The sequence below is a fragment of the Acomys russatus genome, chromosome 21 (assembly GCF_903995435.1).
Source record: "Acomys russatus chromosome 21, mAcoRus1.1, whole genome shotgun sequence".
In the NCBI taxonomy this organism is placed as follows: domain Eukaryota; kingdom Metazoa; phylum Chordata; class Mammalia; order Rodentia; family Muridae; genus Acomys; species Acomys russatus.
Window position 1 is genome coordinate 18,582,236 of NC_067157.1, and position 23,309 is coordinate 18,605,544.

Genomic DNA, 23,309 nt, shown 5'->3' on the forward strand with positions numbered 1-23,309 from the left:
AAAGGAAGAAACAACATTAGCATAACAGAAGATTTCTCAATGGAAATTCTGAAAGCCAGAAGCCTAGAACACTGTGTTACAAGTCCTAAAACCAGGATAACTAACCTTGATTAACATACCCAGCAAAACTATCTCCCATAGTTGAAGGAGAATGAAAAAATTTACAGACATAAATATCCCAAGAGAAAAATTATACCCAACAAATCCAACCTAAAGTAAATATAAGAATCAATATTTTGAACTGATGAGAGAAATGAACATAGCCAAGAGGCTGGTGGAAAGAAATTAAAGCCACAATAACTAAACCACAAATATACCACTAAGAACACAAGCAATAATACCTCAAATCAACAACAATTAGCATACACATTTCAACAATAATCTTAAATATTAACAGTGTCAGTTTTCCAGTCAAAGGCTGGCTGAATGGATCAAAAACTAAAATCCATCAATCTGCTGTCTACAAGAAACACACCTTAACTTTAAAGATAAGCACCAGTTTATAGGAAAAGGATGGATGGAAGTATTCCCATCAAATTGGACCAGGAAACAAAGAGGCATCATTATCCTAATAGCTGACAAAATAGAATCCAAACTAAAAGTAGTAAGATAGAGCAACACTTCATTCTAGTCTAAGGAATAGTTATCCAGGAAGACATTACTATCCTTAGCAGACATGAGCCAAACACTAATACACCCAATTTCATTAAAAACAAAACAAAACAAAACTACTAGGTTTAAAGACACAGACTAACATTCATGCTTTAGTAGGTAGGTGGTTTCAACAGGCGACTTTATGAAATATGTCATTTGGACAAAGCATAAATAAAGAAATATCAGAATTAATTGACATTATACATCCAAGAAACTTAGCAGACATTTACAGAATATTTCACCCAAACGTCAGAGTATACACATTCCACTCATTAGCACACTAGGAGTTTTTATAGAATAAACTGTATTCTGGGACACAAAACAAATCTTTATAAACTCAAAAAAGATTGAAATAACTTTACGCATCCTGTCTGAACACAACACAACTTTAAATTGACACCGAACAAATCTCTAGTAAAAATGCAAATGCACAGATATTAAAGAATTTATTACCAAATGCTGACTGGGTCAAAGAAGAGATGAAGAAAACAAAACTTTCCTGGAACTAAATAAAAAGGAAACACAACAGAAAACTTCTGGGATACCATGAAAGCAGGCTTGCAAGGGAAGTTTTATAGGTCTAACTGCCTATATTAAAATATTTGAGCCCCTGTGGCACACTTGGGAGGTAGTGACAGGTAGATCTCTGTGAATACAAGGTCAGCCTGGTCTACAGAGTAAGTTCCAGGACAGCCAAGACTACACAGAGAAATCTTGTTTGAAAAAAAAAAATCAGAAAGATTACAAATAAATACTTGATATAACTCAAAGTTTTGGAAAAAAACAGAACAAACCAAATTCAAAGCCCCTTGACAGCAAGAAGTAATACAAAATCAACAGAAATTAATGAAAGAGAAGTGGACAGAATATCAAGAATCAATGAATCTAAAGGCTGGTTCTCAGAGAGGATAAACAAGATTGATAAACCCTTGAATCCTTAACACATCCAACCAAAAGAAAGACAGAATCAGAATCAAAGGAAATACTTTAAAAAAAAAAAAACTGTATGCTGTTAAATTGGAAAACTTTAAAAAATGGATGAAGTCTCAGATTCAGCCAAACCACCAAAATTAAACAAAGAGGGCAACCACCTAAATAAACCCATAACAAATGAGGAGATTAAAATGGTAACAATATTCCTCCCAACTGAAAAAAGTTGAGGGCCAGATGGATTTACATCAAAACGTCACCAGACTTTCAAAGAAAATCTATAAAAATTTCAAAGAAATTCTTAAACCATTAAAAAAAAAAAAAAAGAAAGAAAGAAAGCTGCTCCAAATTTCTTTTATGAAGTCAGCATCACTCTGATACTAAATCCAGGTAAAGACACAACAAAAAAGAAAGTGATAGGTCAATATCCCTGGTGAACATAGACTAATAACTGCTTAATAAAATGTTTGCAAACAGAATACAGAGAGACATCAAAAAGACTGTTATTACCAAGATGGCGTTATCCATGAAATGCAAGAATAACATAAGCAAGTTAATAAATGCAATAAAATGTGTGAATGGACTCTATAACAAAAATCACACGGTCATTTCAATAGATTTAGAAAAAAATCCTTAGACAAAAATTCAATGCTTTTATGATAAAAGTCTTAGAGAATGTAGGGCTAGAAGGAGCATACCTCAACATAATGAAAGCTAAATATGAGAAACCAACAGGCAATATCACGGTAAATGGAGAAAAATATCAAGCAAGTACACTAAAATCAGAAATGTGACAGGAATGCCCACTATAACACTACTTCTCAAGATGCTTAGTATTGGGAACCGAGCCAACTACCCAGAACTACTGAAGTCGTGGATCTTGTAGGAGAACCTACAGCTGGTAGTTTACTAAACCAGAATAATCCCTAACTATATTCCTTAGACTTACAGATAAATGTAATCCTTACACCTCATCTAAAAAAAAAAGAAAAAGAAAAAGAAAACTTCTCTTTTCAGCAGAGGCTGACCATTCGAGAAAGCCACAACCAATCAAAATGCAGAGTTGTGATAGCCAGGCCCAACTGATACATCCATAACACAACCCTTGCACCTAGGGCTCAGAAAGTATTGCAGAAGTTGAGTGCATACGATTCCAACAGCCAGAGGAACAGAAAGTTTGTGGGATTTTGTCTCCTAGATATACCAGAAGCTACACTCATAATGTGTACTAGTAGAGGAATTTTAATACAAAACATGGCTGATCCGGCAAGAAATCACATCCAAAGACCTTCTAGGTCTGTGTGATCTGACTGGAATATAGACTCAATGGGCAGTGATGGCCTTTAGGCCCAGGAGACAGACACAAACAGATCTTTGAGATCAAGGACAGCCTGGTATAGAGAGCAAGTTTTAGGTAAAGAAAAGTTAGATCCAGGCAGGGTGGTACACACCTTTAATCCCAAACAATGAAGGTAAAGTTAGTTTGTAGAAGGAAGCACCCAAGCTTGAAAGTGATGCCTAATTGAGTGGCAGACAAAGTTATGAATCAGAGAAAGATTTGACAGAATAGGATATGCCCAATTCTTACAAAAAGAGGGAGAGGAAAGGGAGGCTACTTAAGGGAGCAGCACAGAGAATGAGGGAGAGAGGAGGCAGTTTTACAGAGAGAGGTTGAAGAGAGAACAACCTAGACACAGCTTGACACAAAACGAGCCAGAGAATTAGAACCGATTGCTGGAGTTAGTTTGAGGCGAAGCAGAGCAATTCAGAAGGCAAGAGAAACCAGATTGAATAAGTCAGGAGGGAGAGGAGTTTGAGCCAGAACAGCTGAGTTGAACCAGTCAGCTAGAGTTCAGAAAGAACTAGAAAAGACGAGCTTATTCAGCGGTAGGTCTCAGAGGCTGAAAACATTCTTGGCCTAGATTAGATTGTACAGAGGCTGGAAGCTTCCAGGCCTAGGCCTAGGTTAGCAGTGTGCCTTGGAGATGACAATTAAATCAGGCAAATAAAAGATACTTTTACACCTAATCAACATGAGTTCTTATACATGAGCCAAACAAGGACCACACTAGGAAACATTGTAATGTGGATATAAAAAAAGATCAGGAGTTCTCAACCCTACCCAAAGATCTATGGGTGACTAGGAAATGCAGTGAGAGAAATGGTCTTCCGCAGGAAACAGCACATCAATTGAGTACCCGTTATCAAATGGTCAGTCCTAAAAACATATACATGCAAGTAACGTTGTACAGACTGAGCAGGTTGTATGTATCTGCATATCTAGTAATTATATATGTGTATATGCGTATGTACCCATAGACATCTATATGTATGCAACAGCAATTAATGAAAACTAAGGTCATCAATTTGAAAGAGAGCAAGCAGAAGTGGGAGGGTGGGTTCAGAGGGAGGGGAAAAAAGGGAAATGATGCCATTATTTTATAATCTCAAAAAATAATTAAGTACAAATTTTTACAAGACCTTGAATTATTCTAGTTCTAGCCTATGACATCATCTGTGGACATTTTATTTAGATAAGCACATACATACATATATATCAAATATTCATAGAAACAGAACCATTCATATGTATGGAATCTAAAACACAAGTTTTAAAAAAAAAACTAATGAAAAGGAATACATCTTTAGAAGAAATACACAGTTGTTTCTTTTTGTATTCCCCATAAGCCCCATCAAGCTCACAGAAGGACCCACTCCTTACTTTTTAAATTGTGTCATCTATGTGTCAATTTTGGAGGAACATGGAAGCAAGGTCATCCTAGCACACCATGTCAAAAACAATGAGAAGACCCAAGCTTGGGATGCTCAGGGACCGGTTCATAAGCAAAGCATAAATTTGAGCGCTGCTTTTATAAAATATAGTTGTTCCAGCTTAGGGAGGCTGAACTGGGTTGCACAAATGATAACAGAGCAGGGAAAACTGGGGGGATAAAAAGGAAGGAGGCACACAGCAGAGGGGTTTGTTGCCCAGGCTGGAAGGATGCTTCGGACAGAACTGACATGGGGGAATACAGGGACCATCATATATACTTTAAAAATATATGGTAGAATCAAGCCCAAAGAGAGAGGGCAAACAGGGGAGTATGAGAGCTGTTCTGCTCTGCTGAGAAAAGCACCTTGGAGACAGGAACAAAGTCAAGCAGCCTTTCTCATTAAACATTTATTACCCTGCTTAAATCTGTTTGAAGCACAGAAATACATGAAATACTACACAGGCTAAGATCTACTCTCCCCCAGCCGGAATGCCGAGGCTAACGTAAATCAGACTGACGTGCCGTTGAAATGCGTGACTGTGTTTCCTTGATGTCAGCTTTTAAGATTGTCAGTATTACAGGTGAGTCCATTCCTGAAACTCTTAGTGGACACTAAACATAACTCACAAAGTTGTCCAAATGCTTTCTAGAAAAACAGCATCAGTGTCCTTCATGAGCATGATACAAAAATCTTTAATCCACTCCCCCCCCCACACACAAAAAAAAAAAAAAAGAAAAAAGGAAATTAAGACTCTCTGGTTTGCCTCAAGCAGCAGCCACTTCATTAAGCCTAGACTCAGGAAGAGAAAAAAAGGAGTCTCACAGCAGGACCCTGTGCTGGCCAGCTCAGAGTCGCAGCCCCTCAATTTGACAAGTACTGTAATTTTCAGCTTACTTGTCATGCTTTCTTTACTTAAAAAAGTTTCTACTAAGCTAACATACTAACATTAAAAGAAATTTCGAGACAAACATTCACCCATAAGCCTGCCATTATGCTAAACATCTTTACTATGCTCACAGACACGCAGGATTTGTTCTTCCAATCATACAACCAGAGCATAGTGGAGCCATGTGTTTTTGTTTTTTTTTTGTTTTTTTTTTTTACGGGCAACACCTTACCCTGACAGCATATGGACCGCCAGCCTTTCCCTGGCTTCTTCATTTAATTGGCACATCTTTTGAGAAATAAAGCTGAACATCAGAACATGGGGGATGTAGTGGATTTTTCCTAAATCCACAGCGGAAACGGCATACTTGACAAAAAAGCGTAATTTGGAGACATTTCATAATTCGCATGCCTATGTCACTTTCCAGCTTACCTCCTCTCCGGACAAGTAGTAGGCTGACAAAAGTCCCCCGACGAAGCGAATATTTACTTCAAAAACAGAAACCTCAGCATTCTATGGAAACAAAATGAAGGAGGTTAAGACATAATGATAGAAGCCTAACAAAAGTGCATGGCATGATAAGCTGCTGTAATTTAAAGTCTGTTCAAACTTGTATGCTTGCCCAGGGGCACCTATACACAAGAACGGAAGTCCCCGGTAATTGGTGTCAAAATATGGTTAAGCTGATAAGAAGTAATTCTGACTCACAGTGAAATTATAGAAATACTATAAACTGAAATTCTTTCTTGTATGCAGAAGCAGACCTAATGCTTGATATTCTGTATCTGTACAAATGTGACGGGATCAGGGCTTTTATTATTATTTTTCTTCCTATTCTGTTCTGATTATTTCACTCATTTGCCTGCTTTTTCTTCCTGAAAGGCCAATCAGACTATAGTGTGGCTGCTAGCTCCACACCAGTCGGGCAATCTTTTCCCATTATGTTACAGTGGCGCAGACAGAATGCTAATGGGACGCAGAGCCAGGGACTTGAGTTCCAGTGTTGCTTTCTCCCTTTGCCTTCCCGCAGTCACAGCTCTGAGATGATATTCTGCCTCGGCATCACAGTGATAACAATGTGGCAGAAGCTTTACCCATCTCTTTACTTCTGTCTTTTAATCCTCATAGAGACCTTTGGAACTAATTACTAGTCCTATGTCCAGTCCACACAGAGAGAAACAAGCCAAGCTTATAGTAATTAGTGTGACCTTTTGAAGTTCACACAACAGTAGTAGAATTAGGATTTGAATGAAAGTGTGTGTATTCGCCTGACTGTTCTGAACTCTACAGATACCTCACAGACTATGTGCCATGCCTGGTTATTAATGACCAAATAATTATGATACACAAATGGTAATTACTGCCAATAGTTTCATGATTCTGTTGTATTTGACTGCTAAGGACACCTGTCTTGTATCTTGTTAGCATAGCTGACCCCCACCAGATATAAGGTGTACTTCACTGGGCCTACTAAGTAACTGTCACTTTTGCTTAACGTCAAACCGCTCACAGCTAATGACAAGGGCTAAGAGCAAAATAGAATATATGGAGTATGGGGCCAGTACGGGGCCAGCATGTGGCAGATGAACTTAGAAAAGTCATCCAAAATAGTATCACCTTTAGGGATTGATTGATTGATTGATTGATTATTTATTTATTTATTTATCTGTCCCATATTTTTCATTTGGGCTTTTTCCCCCTTTTAAATTAATTTATTCAGATTACATACCAATTGCTATCCCCTCACTTGTATCTTCCCATTCCCACCCTCCCTCTCTCTTTTGCCCTATTCCTCTCCCCTAGGCCTCTTATTAGGCAGCTACAATGTGCCAGGCCCAGTCATAGGTCCTACGAGCAGGACAATGAAAACTGACAAGATTCTTAAACTTACTGGGTCTACATTCTAGAAAACAGTTTTGGAATCAAAGAAAAGAGAGATCAGCTCATTCCTATGTGCTCACCCTCAACGTATCTCGGGATCTAATAGTTGAAGCTCCTACAGAAGTCAGGAAAGTTCCCCTAAAAGAAGGCTTGGGAAAGATTGGAACTCTTGAAGTTAGACAAAACAGTCATAAAACAAAACAACAAAACCATGCTGTGAGTGTGTTTAATTGTACAAAACAATTTAAGATGTGCAACTTACATATTTGGATTAACACCCTCGTATTGCTCAGTTTATCACTAACGTGTATCACTCTGAAAGCGGACCATTTAAACACCGCTGTTAGCTCGCATAACCTCTGATAAGGAAAAGGGAATATCTGTTAATGTAGTTTGGATCACACAACTCATCTCTCATTATCGAAGAGAAATAATGCCTAATTAAAAACCTAATGAATTTAAGTCCTTAAATCACATTTGCTTCAGTTTGTAATTGTGTTTTTTTAGTTTTGAACAAGAAAACAAGTCTTCATGTTTTCACTGGCTGAAGCCCATTGAGAAAGTTTTGGGCTCATTACACATGCTTCCTGTATTCGTCCTATGAAAACGTTGGATAGTTGAGACCTTTCTATAGACATCTGATAAAAATTATTGCAAGGTAGGGGACTGAGCCATGTCAGTTGCTATCAGAGTCATATCTCAATCTAGACATCCATCACTTATTGATGCAGTTACTCAAGAAGCTATTGATCCAGCTCTGTGCGTATCCCAGAACCTGCATTCTATTTATCTTGCTCAGCTGTAAGATACTGAAAGATAACCTTGCCAAGTGCTGAGCTCAAGGTCAGCAGCTATGACATTGGTTGGAGCTGCGGGGACTGAATCATCTAGGGAGCCCAAGGCAAAGTCTGGGTTGTCAGTTGAAGCCATGCAGGTTCCCAGTGATTCAAATGTCCTTGTCTCTGAAACGCTTGCTCAGGGATATCACAGCATCACAGCGCTTAACTGTCACCACCTTCCTGTGCTTGGAAACTACAACTACATGGAAACAAGTCCCCCCTAACCCCCAATACACTTCCTTCTGTTTCTTTTTTTTTCTTCCAAAGTAATATTATTTATGAAACTAAGTTTGAGCTTTCATAATATTCTAGGGTGTATTGTCTTTTAGGCCAGAAGATTGACAATTAGATACTTTGGGTCATTCCTTATGGAACCTTAGGTGAAAAAGCAGGGAGGGGAAAAATTTTCATTGCATAATAAAATGGTTAGCAGCTATGAAAATTCTGGCCTGGGGTAGATGGCTCAATGGGTGAGGGTGCTTGCTATCCAAGCATTTGTACCTGGGTTTGAATCCCAGCACCCACGCAAAAGGGCAGGTATGGCCATGTGAGACTGTGAGTGCAGCATTGGGGGCCAGGAAAGGGAAAGTGTGGGAGCTCCCTGCCCCTGGCCAGCCAACCTAGCCAGGATAGCTGGTTTCCAATTCAGTGAGAGACCTCTCAAGGGTATAAGACAGAGAGTAATAGAAGGCAGCCATATACTTACACACATCTCACACACACAAACGTATGCACACATGTACTCACTACCACCACCACGCACACACATACAGTGAGTAATTAAAATTTCTGCTGTGGATTCGAAAGGTTAGGTTGAAGGCTGGTTTGAGTGTTGAGACCTCTGTGAATGCTCTCTCTCTCAGCACCGGTTTTCACTGGTAAAAGACAGAGGTGCGTTCTCTACAAGACACTCTAGACGCATGAATGTCAGGTGGTACACAGTCACCTGGAAAGAGTGACTCATGCAGTAGACAGCTGCTGCCACTACCACTGCACGTCAGCTCAGCCTACACAAAGGCCTGCCTTCCGTGGTCTTACTGAAACATCTATTATTCCAATATTAGGGTGTTAATAATTTTGTCATTAAGCATCTTCTTGAACCTCATGGGAGAGGCCGCATTTCTCTCAACCTTTGTGCATCGAGATGCTCTAAAAGTTTTCCACTCACTTACCCTAATGACAGCAGTGTCATCAGTGTGGATGGGCCATGGGAAAGACTGCGGATGAAGCAACCCACAACACCAAGAGCTCCTAACATACAAAGGGTAGGATTTTACCATATACTTTACCTGTAAAATTAAAGTAGTCAACACCTTAAATATTTTATTGAAGACTGCATTGCAATAGTCTACCCCATACATTCCATAGTATCTAGTATATAATCTTATGGGACTCACAGTAAATTTAGCCTTTTGTTTAACATGAATAAACATGTTGATGTTAGTAACCCTAGGTAAGACAGAGATTGGTAGGCAGGACAGTGGTGTATTGCTTTTTTGGGGGAGGATTGAGGAAGAACTTTGGAACTTTGGGGCTACATAAACAATGGAAGGTTCAAAGCTTGGTGAGCTATGCTATGGGAGATTGGAAGATACGTGTTGAGAGAAATGCAGATGATGAAGGCCTGGCTCGTTAAATTCCAGAGGGAATTTTGAGAGTCACTTGAAAGACTCTATTGGGACTTTTGCATATTTTTAATTAAGTGTCTGTGGTTCTGGTTAGCTGAGGCTGAAGAACTGGCTGTGACAACAAGATAGCAGAAGCACTCCGTGGGCTTTGCTGGGACAATCAATGCTGGGCGGCTGGAGCTGAGAAGTTAGAGGTGGTTAAGCAGAGACCAGCACTGTTGGGGTAAAGTCTTTTGGGGGAATGTCTCCTGAGAGTTGTCACAAAGACACTGTATTTCAAAGGCAGCCTAGATTGTGACTTGTGCTGGCAGGCGTACTCAGTAGTGTGATTGGCAGCTGTACTCAGCAGTGTAAACGTCACCAGGTGGTGCTGGTTTTGAAGGCATGAAGGGGTCATGGAGATCAGCTGAGGCTTGTACTGTGTGGCAGGGCTGGAGTCCCTGAAGAGCCCCCCGGACAGGCTTTTGGTGATAGTGCAGTCCAGTTGCAGCAAAAGACCCCAGCATTTTGGAGATGCCAGTACGATAGGATGGGCACCAGAACAGCAGCAGCCTTGGAGTGGAGCCACAGTCTGTGTGGGTTGTGGGGAATGGAGCCAGGGATATGATCCTGGTCCTTTGGAAGAGCCCAAATGATTGCTAATGGGTCCTGAACATTGGATATTGAGTTACTTACATGGTTGGAGTTGGTTTTGTTTTCTTCAGATTGTGACCATGCCCTAGTTTTTTCCCTCTTGAAATAAGAAAGTACTTAATTTGTTTATTATTTATTTATTTACTTATTTATTTATTTAATTTTAGTTTTTCGAGACAGGGTTTCTCTGTGTTGCCCTGGCTGTCCTGGACTCACTTTGTAGACCAGACTGGCCTCGAACTCACAGTGATCTGCCTGCCTCTGCCTCCCGAGTGCTGGGATTAAAGGCGTGTGCCACCACGCCCGGCTATTTAACTTATTTTTATTTTATTTTATTTTGAAGTTTTACAGACACCTTGAATTTTAAGAGATACTGGATATTTTTTTAATGACTGGTTTTCTTGTTGAGTGCTTAAATATTTACACTGTGGGGCCTTTTAAAACTTGGAATGATTGTATTGCGATGTTGATACTAATATGTTACTGTGAAGATGAACAAGAAAGGAAGGTTATGGCTTAGCTGTGATATATCTGTGTGTCAAGCTGACAAGGACTAGTTTTATGTTAACTTGACACAGGCTAGAACCATTCAAGAGGAGGGAACCTCAGTTGAGAAAATACCTCCATGAGATCACACTGTAGGTAAGTGTGTAGGGCATTTTCTTAATTAGTGATTGATGAGGGAAGGCCCAGCCCATTGTGGGTGGTACCATCCAGCCTGAAGTAGGGGTCCTGGTTTCTATTGAACAAGCCAGGAGGAGCAAGGCAGTAAGCAGCTCTTGGCCTCTGCATCAGCTTCTACCTCCAGGCTCCTGTCCAGTTTGAGCTCCTGCTATGGCTTTCCTCAATGGAAATGGAAGCCAAATTAACTCTTTCCTCCCCAAGTTGTGTTTGGTCATGGTGTTTCATCACAGCAACGGTAACCCTGACTAGGACGGTACCTATAACTTGGTTCCCTTCGATCATTAAGTTCATGAATTATCTTAATTATTTTTTTCTTCTCCAATTTATAAGACGTCTAACATTGTGAGATAAATTGACAAAGATTGCTAAAATGGGAAAAGAAATACACACTCTCCTTTCCTAATCCTTAAGTCAACATGTTGCCTCATACCTGTGCTGGAAAAGGGTTCATCCTAATCAATACACCATGAACCCATGGCCGTGACGATTCTAACACTGATTTGGTGACAAAAATTGTGCCCCGACCTTCAGTACCTTTTTTTTTTTTTTTTTTTTTTTTAAAAATGAGTGTCTGAAAGACGGTCACTAGGCAAGACAACATTTCAGAGAACACAGAGAAGTTCCTGCTAGGTTATATTTTTATAAGCAACTTATCCATCAAAATTACCCATAGCATGGTGTCTATTAGATGCAGTGAGCAATAGACTTTGTCAAGGTACAACGGTTCCAGGGTGAAGTCAGCCCCAGCTCCCAGTTGCCTGAGATACTGCAGAACCTTAAGCTTTCCCCTGAGAAGGTAATTTACTTCATTGGGTCTCCAGGCCGTTAAGACGGTTATCTATAATAAAGCTTGTTCAGACTTCAACTATTAGGATTCTACACAGCACAACATTTTTGTTGAGTCAAAAAGATCTCCTGGAAGAGAACACTTGATTGCTAAATTCGGACTCTTCTTTTGCTGACTGTTCCACTGAACTCTGTCAGCTTTCTACTCAGCGGTCTGAAAGCGTAGAATTCCTGAGCTAGTGTAACACACAGCAAACCTAGGACTCAATAACAGCTGCCCCACTGCATACCAATGCAGTGACTGTGATTAATGACAACCTCCCCGCGACAACGCACTGTGGAAATTATGTCCAGGAGCAACGCTACTGGACCCACACATATGATAACTACACTGCCTTATGTACCGGAAACCTTGCAAGGCCTCTAGTTAAAGGGATTGCCTACAGCTCTGGCCTGTGTTTGCCAGTAATAGCCACCTCCTTATGGAATGCTACTTCAGAATGTATGTTGCCTCACATTTTGTGGATTAAAAGTATAAAATTGAACACATTAAAGCACAGGATTGTCTATTATTAGTGTACATCCTTGCAACTCTTAGGTTTCATATGTAACAGAATACACAGAATGCATTTCTTAGACTGTTAACAGTGCTTAAACTCTTTTTTTGGGGGGGGAGGTAGGGTTTCTCTGCATAGCCTTGGCTGCCTTGGACTCGCTTTGCAGACGAGGCTGGCCTCAAACTCACAGAGATCCACCTGCCTCTGCCTCGCCGAGTGCTGGGAATACAGGGGTGCGGCACGGCAGGCAGCTTTGTGTTTAAACTCTTAAAGCCACAAAAATTGGCAAACAACCAATGCTATCGAGGTTAATAGGCTGGTTTTGCTATGAAGGTCCAGAAAGGATGCAAGTAGCAGCTCAGATCTACCAGGCAGCACCACTAACGAGACAAGTTCCCCTTAGTGCTATGGTATACACAGTTACTCTTGGTCAGGTACCCCTCAGCATCAGACGGCAAAAACCCGATGACTCCATTCAGCAGGAAAACCAATTAGTGATCTGCACCAATCAGGATGTGATGCTGCTTCAAAAACAAACCTGTTCTGAGCGCTAAGTTAAGAAAAATGTCACTTCTTCCATGCTACGTGGTGCAGAAGTGTCAGGCAGGTTGCCAGGTACTCATTCAGACATGAGAAGATACAGTCTACAGCCAGCATCAGCATCGGGGGCTGCAGTTGACCCAAGTCCTTCCTAGAGGTCCCCCACAGCTTGTTTGGCTTACATATTTAAAGTGGAACCCAGGAATATGTTTAAAGTATATATTTAAGTGAAAAACAAGCAAAACAAAAAGTGACCTTGCCACCAACACCTCTATCATGGAAAATGTTAATGGTGAATTTTTTTTTTTTTTAAACATCAGAGGCACAACCGTGGCATTTTGCCAGACTTCTCCACCATCATCAGCATTGGTGTCTGGAGCAAGCTAATCTACTCCAATCCCACACTTTGCTCTAGCGCTCAACGATATTGTAAGGACACCTTTTATCTAGCTATTGTGTTCACAGCAGCTTCATCTCAGGAACTGCTAGCTCGGGAAAATGTCTACCTCTTCTTTAAAAATTTGTTACCAAAGATAATTTTCAGCACTTCTAATCAATGCAGTATTTTTTTTGAAGTGCCAACGAGAAGCTCAAAGTTGACCCGTGTAGCATTCATTTGGAGCCTGCGCCACTTGCTTCGTGTTAGCGTGTTCCTGTAGCAGGAGACACCACAAACAAGTGTGGAGGTAGGGTACCATGGTGAAGATCACCCGGCCTTGCATTCCAACTCTATAAAAATGATTTAGCACAGCTACCACTGTGCTCCGTGGTCAGGCCTTCCAGCTCAGCCTCCCACATTCAGTCAGGAAGTAGGACAAGACAGCTTCATTGTTTCACATGCATCGATAGGATTCTTACTAAGTGAGAAACGAATAAGCGTCCCGCTCAAACTAAGGCACCAGCCAAGGACAATACAGGAGGTAAACTTTAAACCCCTTCCCAGATCTAGCCAATGGTCAGAATATTCTCCACAGTTGAGTGGAGAGTGTGATATGACTTTCTCATGTACTCTGGTGCCTCACATTTGACCATGTCCCCTGGAGGGGGAGACCTGGTGGCACTCAGAGGAAGGATAGCAGGTAGCCAAGAAGAGACTTGATACCCTATGAGAATATACAGTGGGAGGTAATCCCCCTCAGGAACAGTCATAGGGGAGGGAAATAATGGGAAAATGGGGGGGGGGGAGAGGAATGGGAGGATACAAGGGATGGGATAAACATTGAGATGTAACAAGAATAAATTAATTAAAAATAAAATAAAATAAAATAAAACTAAAAAAAAAAAAAAAAAAAAAGATTACATACATGCCCAAGTCACAGGCTCGGGGTCTAAGGATGTCTATGTATTTCTCAACTTCTTATATTTCCTCTCCACCGAAAAACAGGGCAAATGAATTAGGCAGATCTTGTTTACCGTAGCTCCTGTTTGCTGCATAACCTTGGGGAAAATAATTATGTTCATCTACTAAAGAAAATATTACCTGCCCTTCTGCAGAGATGAAGATAACCTATGCCAAACACCAACCAGCATTAATCAATCAATCAACCAATAACCAATGATCAGGTGTTAACTTGGTACAGCCCCCTCGCCTGTCTCCCTTTCTCTTTATCTTCCTCAGTGCCCATTTATCCAGCTAGAGAGGCACCTGGGCATAAGTCACTGATCCTTAGAAAGAGCTTGCTAAATCATTAGCATATGAATGAATGGAGAGTGAGTAAGTCAGAATCTAGAGTCTCTATCCTAGGCTTACAGGGAATTGAAATCAGGAAGCTCATTGGAGTCTATTCTAAGAGTGTTCCTTCTCACCTGTACTCCTCTGCAGGTACCTGAGCTGAATGCAACGCACGAAGCCCCAGCTCTCACTCACTCGCTAAGTCATATTAACCCAAAGATTTATTTAAAACCAGTCCTAAAAGGCGCTTGGATTTCATGCTACCAAATTACGCTTTGGTGAATGAATGGCAGTATAAAGCCATTGAAAAGCATTTGCTGAAGTAAATTTTAAGTGATATAAACTGGGTACGCTGCACGTACAAACATTTATTTTCAACTTTAGGACTTGTTTAGACTTAGAAATGCTAGGCTTAAACCCCAGCAACGGTGTTTCTATCTCAGTTCTATCTCTCTTTCCCTTGCAGTAATATTGGAGGCATTTATATGCATTAAATATTAAAAAATAATAACAACAAAACAATAAGCCTTTGTACTTTCATTTAAAATAAGAAAAAGGTGTGTTTACAGGCAATGATGTGCCCTCCGAGCTAGAATATTACATGTTATCTCTAAAAATGAAAAGCATTTTTTTCTATTCTAGGTAAAGTGTATTGTCTTCTCCCCTAACAGAAATGCAAAAATAAATTCTCAAAAGGTTTTTGAAGGAAAATCACGCAGTTGTTGAAACAATCACAGTAGACTGTGATAGTAAGATAAATTCTCACATGTGGTTTATAAAACTGGCTTAAAAAAAAAAAAAAAAAAAAAAAAAAACACTGAGCTAAACACCTGCACTGTGCAGTGACAGGAAGAAAAAAAAATTCCATATATACCTTTCCTGAACTTATGTATTACTCTCTTTAATATGAGAGGTTCTAACTATATTATTGATACATGTGTTAAAACAAAAAGTCTCATGTAGCCCAAGATGAACTCTTTATGGAATTGAAACTGGTCTGGAACTTTTGATTCTCCGGCCTCTACTTCCTGAGTGCTAGGACTAGTAAGCATATGACAACATACCCAGTTTGTGTATGGTGCTGGGGACTCTACCAGCTGAACTATATTTTCAACCTGATACCATATTTTCTATGGGGACGTATGGTAATGTTGAGAGAGGCGCAGTGACTGTTCAACCGTCTCCCTGTGCTATGAATAATATAATGAAGCTGGGGCAGGTGGCTCAGTGGGTAAAGCACTTGCTGTGTAAGCATGAGGACCCTAGTTCAAATCCCAAGCACCCATGTTAAAAACTGTTAAAAAGCTGGGCAGGAATGCACATATATGTTACCAGAGTACTCAGTGTGTAGGGGTGGGCGGGCTGGGGTGCAGGCAGGATTCCAGGGTCTTGCTGGTCAAATGGCAAGCTGCCAGTTCAATGAGAGACCCTTTCTCAAGGCAATAAGGTGGCAAGTGACAGAGGGAGGCACCGAATGTTCTGCTGTAGCTTCTCATGTGTGTATCCACACACATACACAACACTACATACACACACACACACACACACACACACGCACACAACGCATGCACACCCACAGAGGAGAGAGGGAAAGACAGAGAGAGAGAGAGAGAGAGAGAGAGAGAGAGAGAGAGAGAGAGAGAACATAATAAATAGAAATTTGAGACACATGGCTACAATTTTTAGAAGTAGGTTTTGAAAAGCATTGCCAGATTATCAATAGTACTAAAATGAATGTTTTTAGACAAAATTTAAAAATTTACAAATCAACACCTTAACAAACATTTAATGACAGCTTAATTCCTTTACCTCTTGAGCAAGGAGGCCAAGTGACACATTTTTCTTGGCTTCTACGTAGGTTTATATTCCCTACTTAGATTCCCTTTGCTTTCTTGGGGGTTCCTGTGGCCCACAGAAATCCTCTTTTTACCTAATTAGTGGCCTGGGGCCAGCCAATCAAACCTCTACTATAGTAACATTTTTTTTCCCCGTTACCTTGAGAGGCATCTATACTTAGTTTCAAGAAAGAAAAGTTCCTCTCCACCAGCTTTCTTCATCCCTCAAGGCCAGAGCTCAGGGTACCACCGACCCTGAGAGCAAAGCGTTGCTGCAGGACTTGGACAACAAAGTATGTATTGGACAGATCAAGCCAAGAACTAGAAAAAGGGGTCTGGGACGACTCCTAGTTTAATAAGGTTTCTAGGTGTGGCAGAGCTACTACCATAGAGGAAAGATGAGTAGGCAGGGGTAGGTAGCCAGAGTACCTCCTACTAACACACATGGTAAGGCAACTGCCATTTAGCTCAGTGTGCTCACCGAGCACATGCAAGACCCTGGGTTTGATCTCTAGCACCACAAAAGCAAGCGAGCAAGCAAGCAAGCAAGCAGAGACCATGTATTACTAAGGGAATAAACATAAAAAGAGAAAATTTTGTACTCTAATTTTTCCTGTTTAGTTCTATTGGTGTTATCAGAATGACCATATAATGTTCCATCACACAGCTCTGTGAGTGTGAGCTATCAGCTCTTTATCCTCATCTTTCTCCACCTTTATAATAAACGAACACGGGGCTGGCGAGCGGCTCAGAAGTTAAGAGGACTAGTTCTTGGAGAGGAACCAGGATCAGCTCCTCTCATGTACATCTAAACTTCAGTTCCAAAGGACCCAGCTCCCTCTTTTGGCCATCTCGGGGCACATACACGCACATAAACATATTTACATTCACATGGAAATAAATAAACCTAAAATATTCAAGTGAAATAACAGGGTTTGGCACATTGATCCCCAAAGTTCCCGAGCGTCAGAATGTTGTCTGTCTCATATTCTTGAATCAGTTATCAGGAAGATTAAGCATAAACTTCAGTCTGTCCATAAGACTGACTAAATATAGCATGGAGGAGGGAGGGGCTGGCAGGTGAGGAGAGATGGGGCCATAACCAGGGTGCAAAGTGAACAAATATATAAACTAATTAAAAAATTAGCATGGATAGCAACTAATCAAGGAGGAACAGAATATTAGAATGTGTACTTTATAAATCTTTTCCATTCAAAGTGATGGACAAAGACTTGCTTTTCCTAATCTTTAATGCTCTGGCTAATGCTGGTGTCCACTCTCCATGGGGACAGAGGAGTGGCAGCGCAGAAGGGCAGGCAGGAGCACCCTCTTCCTCCATCCCATTTCAACATGCAGTAAGCTTCTTCCACCTTGGCTGTGGGGAGTCACCGACGTTTCTGAATGCTACCCAGGTAGAGGAGAGGCCTACAAAGACTTCTGCAAAGTTATCTCAGATTTAAAATAATACTAATAAGTTAAGGACTTTTAGGAAGCCAGAGGCCAGCAGGGTGTAGCACACACCAGTCATCCCAGCATTCTGGGAGGTAGAGGCAAGTCGGATCTTTGTAACTTTGGGGCCAGCCTGGACTACAAAGCTCACCTAGGACAGCTAAGGCTACACAGAGAAACCCTGTCTTGAAAAATGAAACACAAGCAACACTACATGCTGGCGAGGATGTGGGGAGAGAGGAACACTCCTTCATTGCTGGTGGGAATGCAAACTTGTACAGCCACTTTGGAAATCTATCTGGCGCTATCTCAGAAAACTGGGAATAGGGCTGCCTCAAGACCCAGCTATTCCACTCCTTGGAATATACCCAGAAGATGCTCCAGCACACAACAAGAAAATTTGCTCAACCATGTTCATAGCAGCCTTATTCATAATAGCCAGAACATGGAAACAGCCTAAGTGTCCCCCAGTAAAAGAATGGATGAAGAAACTGTGATACATTTACACTATGGAATACTACTCAGCTATTAAAAACAAGGAATTCCCGAAATTTGTGGACAAATGGATTGAGCTAGAAATGATCATAATGAGTGAGTTAACCCAGAAGCAGAATGACTCAAATGGTATATACTCACTTATATCTGCATACTAGCCCAAGGGGCATGTCCCACGAAAGCCTTCACTTACCAGGAAGCTGGGACAGAGGGGAGAACATCCTATTGGGACTCTAGATGAGAGAAGCATGGGAGAATGGGAAAATAGAAGGATCCAGAGGGTCCTAGAAACCTACAAGTAGAACATTATGATAGGCAGATTTGGGCCCAGGGGTCCTGCTCAAACTAAGGCACCAGCCAAGGACAATACAGGCAGTAAACTTTAAACCCCTTCCCAGATCTAGCCAATGGTCAGAACATTCTCCACAGTTGAGTGGAGAGTGGGGTATGACTTCCACACGTACTCTGGTGCCTCATATTTGACCATGTCCCCTGGAGGGGGAGACCCGGTGGCACTGAGAGGAAGGACAGCAGGCTACCAAGAAGAGACTTGATACCCTATGAGCATATACAGGGGGAGGAGGTCCCCCTCAGTCACAGTCATAATAGGGGAGGGGAATAAGGGGAAAATGGGAGGGAGGGAAGAATGGGAGGCTACAAGGGATGGGATAAACACTGAGATGTAACAAAAATAAATTAATAAAAATAAAAAATAAAAAAATAAAAATAAAGTTATTGTAGAAACAAAAAAAGAAAAATGAAACAAAACAAAAGATCCAGGGGTGACATTATTCCTTCCTTAGACTAAGTTCTTTGCCAACGTCTTTATGAGGCAAAAACAATGTCTATCTAGTCACATCCAAGGAGACACAGTCCTCTCCAGCCACGGTCATTAAACACTGGAGCTGCCACCCTCTGTTGCAGTGTTCCCTCTGAGTGCACTGGGTCTCTGGTTATTTGCCAAAAATGCACATATACAAAAAGCCGAAAAATATGTTATTTATGCACACAGATCTAGATGCAGGCGATTCCCTTTCCTTTTTCTTTTACTAATAGGAGTATGTGAGCAACGAAGTTTGAAGCCTTAGTTAAGCGACAGTGGCTGCTGATGTTGTGCGCTTTGTTTAATGTCACGATTTCCCACTGGGGACACGGCCCCGTGACAGAGTCATGTCTCCAAAACACAGCTAGCCATACGCGCAGGAATAGACCATAGAGGCAGGCTTCAGCACCCATCTCATAGGGTGGCTGTGGTATTTTGAACAGGAGGGCTTGATAATGTAGGCTACTTTAAATACACATTTCTTATGATTTACCCTTCACCTGACAGAAAGGATATACGCATGTACAATAACGGGGTAAGGATAGAACGTCATGGTGTCTTTACTACTTAATGTCACATCATTTGGAGAGGTCGAAATCCCCTGGGAAAGTATTTGCTTCTCAAGCAAGAGGATCTGAGCTCGATGCCCACATCCCATGTCAAAAAGCTGGGTGTGGGGGCATGTATGTTTATGCTTGTGCCTGAGAGCTGGGAACAGGCTGACCTTGGGTTTTCTGGCTAGCTAGCCTAAGGTGGCAAGCTCTATGCAGTAACAGACCCTGTTTCTAAACTTACAGGACGAAAACAAGGTGAATGACCCCAGTGGAACTACAGCCAATGACATTATTCTCCAGTTCCCACATACCCCTGTACACACACCAACATGCACACACACATGCATAAAAAAAGTTGAATTTGCTTCTATTGGCACAGGTTATGATAAGTGATGTGTCTCATCCAGGGTTTAGGTGGGCTAAAACTTAAAAGACCCAATGAACAACTCTAACTTACCACATTAAAATCTAAATATTTTTTAATCCAGGATTTAGCTTCTTGAAATTCAGTCTTCATTCCCATAATGAAAAGGGTATCCAGGGCATCTACTATTGTTGCTCCTCTGATGTTGCCTGAAAAATACCAAAAATATCATTTCAATATATATACATATTCAATACACACATACACAAATTGACCACACTGAGAAAAAACTCAAAGTAACCATCAACTTATTAATAAAAAATAATACTGAACAGACTATTAATTTCTTCCAGAAAAATTAAGAAAAATATACACCACACCAAACCAGTCCCTCCCCCTCCCACCATAGGCTATAGGCTATGAATACTCATCTTTAACATTTGCTCCAAGTTGTAAAAACTAAACCTCTTGGACACTTCATTTGTGATCACATTCTCTAACAAGAAAAGAAAGAATAAGCCTGAAGTAGAGGGGCAATTGTCATTAATTTTTGTGCGGTTGCACTGGAGTGTGCCTGTGTGAAATTTGCCAGATGCAGAATTATCACCTCACTAGCTCTTTTAAATCACTGCAGTCGTCACGTTCTACCTGCAGGCAGTATGTCCCAAGAACCCTGGGAGATGCCTGCAATAGCAGATAGCGCCGAACCTCATATATACCGCCATTTTTTGTTAAGCATAAATACATTTCATGCCTTTTTCATCTTAACACCTAAGCACTGTGGCCATAACTTTTCTGGTTTGATGTAGGACTACAAAGGCAGAGCTGAGTTCTTTTTCCTTCCTTCCAGCTCCACGGACAGAAGAGTCATGTGACTGTAGCTCTTAGTGACCTTGGCATATGCTCCCCCTCCCCCCCCATCCCTTTCCATATCAAGTTGAGTATCAGGTACTTTCACTGTGCGAGGAAACTCCCTTTTGGTTTCTCTTTGGCACAACTAAATTGTCAACATGATGCTCATGTACTTTGGGACCATTAGGGAAACTAGAGTGACTTGGATACAAGTAATGAAACACCAAGAGATATGGAAAAAAATGGCTTCCAGATAACTGACAGGTGGGTACCACGTAGTGTGGATGCTGGGCTGAGTGATATCCAGGGCAGGGCTGGGGCTCATCACAATTTCAGGACATCACTCAGGACTGTGTATCGTCTAAAGCATAAGGATTATTTTTAGAATCGTCCTTAATATTTTCAGATTGCAATTGGCCACAGGCGACTAAAATCTAGAAATCAAAGCCTGGATAAATAGGAGGAATTCTGTACTCCGGCATGAAATCCCCACTGTTTATATGACTCTGACTGATCCCAACTCCCTTTTGTCTAGCCAGGCCCAGGTCCTGTTTACTCTCTCTGAGATTCCATTAATATGGAGATTCTATACTCTGCAGGCACGTATCGCTCTCTGTCATCCTCTATGCTACAAACCTTCTCAGAGGAAAGAGATTATGTTTTGTTCGTGTCACAGTCTCCATGGTGCCCTTGTATGGCTGTAGTAGTGATATTTAATGAATGGCTGTTGAGAGACTAGGTGCTACATTTAGTCGGTGCAGATCCATAAATAGAAATGGAACACACTTCAGTGCACACACTGTTCAACTCATAAGGAGAAACCATCATTTGGGAACTAGAATAGAACAGGAAAATACTTAATTTTCTAAAACAGAGTAAATTTAAATCTTACATAATGATAAGGGCATGAACGTTAGGACACTTTGAGTGCCCTACTTTATTCTATTCCAGTGTTCTCAAAAAATACAGTTTTTGTTTATTTGTTTTGCTTTTAAAGACAAAACTATGGAACCAAAGGAAACACTAGAGGGAGTGTATTTCAGGGCACATTTGGACACACAATAACAGTTCCACACAATCCTTGGTTTTTCACTTTCTCAGTCATTAAAAGCTGGGTTTTCTGTTATAATTTATCTTTATACTGAACATAACTGATGAAACATGAATGGTTCTCTTTGAGGAGCAATTCTGTAAAAGCCACTGGCTCTTTCAAGTGGACCTGGGAGGTGGCAGCTGCTGGAGATCACTTCTCATGCTCCTTAGCATTGGTTTAAGCTAAGGAAGGAGCCACAGGTTTTCCTTTCCTGGGTAAACAGGCGAGTTTCAAGTAACTGGAAAGAAATAGCCATGAGAAAGTGTTGAAGGGCTCCGCAGATGCTAATGACTGGTAAAAGCTAGGTTCACAGAGAGCATTGTCCTCCTGACTAACAGGCTGCTCTTAGGGACCGTGTTCTGAATAAGCCACTGCAAACAAATAGCACCCCAAAAAACCAGTGGGGAAGGAGATGGAATCTTCTTTCTTCTATGGTTTGCTGAAAGAATACGCAGGTTGCTATACTACTTGCAGACAAAGAATGTGGCTTAGAGGTGTCTAAAGAAGCCAACTAGAAGTTTTCCCCACCTTCAAAAACGCGAATTTAAATTTTTGCTGTAAGTCCCAGATGTTTATTTTATTATGTGAGAAAATCCTCTGCAGCCTATTCAAATTTGAAAAATGGGGATGGATACCATGTTACTAACAGCTCATTTTACTCTATTAATACTTAAGGCCGGCCTTTTTTTGGGTAAAGAATAAGTGCTTGTCTGAGTTACAAAAATTGTTTCTTTACCAATAAATCCAGTGAAAATTGTAAAAAGACTTGGTATATTTTTAAAGTTTCTTATTAAAATCATTGATGTATTAACAGAGAGCCAAGCAATCTATTCAATGACAACTATGGCAAATTAATACATAACTGTGTTTTCTGATCAACCTCCACTTTTTCCTTTTTATTATTTATTTATTTTTAAAAATAATTTATTCAGATTACATCCTGGTTGTTATCCCCTCACTTGTATCTTCCTGTCCTGCCACTCCCTCTTTCACCCTATTTCCCTCCCCTAGACCTGTGACAGGAGGGGGCCTCCTCCCCCACCATATAACCACAGCCTATCAGGTCTCATCCTGGTAGCCCATTTTCCTTTCCTCTGAGGGCCACCAGGCCTCCCCACCACGGGAGAAGTGGTCAAATAGGGGCACCAGATTCACGTCTGAGGCAGTCAAATGGGGTAATTTTTAAAAAGACTTATTATTTATTTTCTGTGTACAGGTGTTTTGCCTTCATGTGTGCCTGTGAACCACATGTGTGTCATGGCTGTGGGGGCCAGAAGAGGGCATTGGGTCCTCTGGAACTGGAGTTAGAGACAATTGTGAGCTCCCATCCCCAAAAGCAGTACACCTACCATTGTGCCATCCAGCCCAGAGTCAGGTTT

At 41.0% G+C, this 23,309-nt stretch overlaps 1 protein-coding gene across 4 annotated transcripts in view; it reads right to left on the bottom strand.

Annotated features, from left to right (window-relative positions):
* Positions 1–23,309, bottom strand: part of Man1a1 (mannosidase alpha class 1A member 1) — a 178,943-nt gene that overhangs the window by 109,283 nt on the left and 46,351 nt on the right. For 3 of the 4 annotated variants that reach the window (XM_051164419.1, XM_051164420.1, XM_051164421.1), the window contains exons 4-5: positions 20,079–20,194; positions 5,678–5,758 (exon numbers count right to left, since the gene is read on the bottom strand). In XM_051164419.1, the coding sequence (XP_051020376.1) occupies positions 5,678–5,758; positions 20,079–20,194 (197 nt within the window). Of the gene's footprint in view, positions 1–5,677; positions 5,759–9,137; positions 9,261–20,078; positions 20,195–23,309 lie in introns of those variants that run through there. The other variant, XM_051164422.1, reaches the window with a different exon arrangement.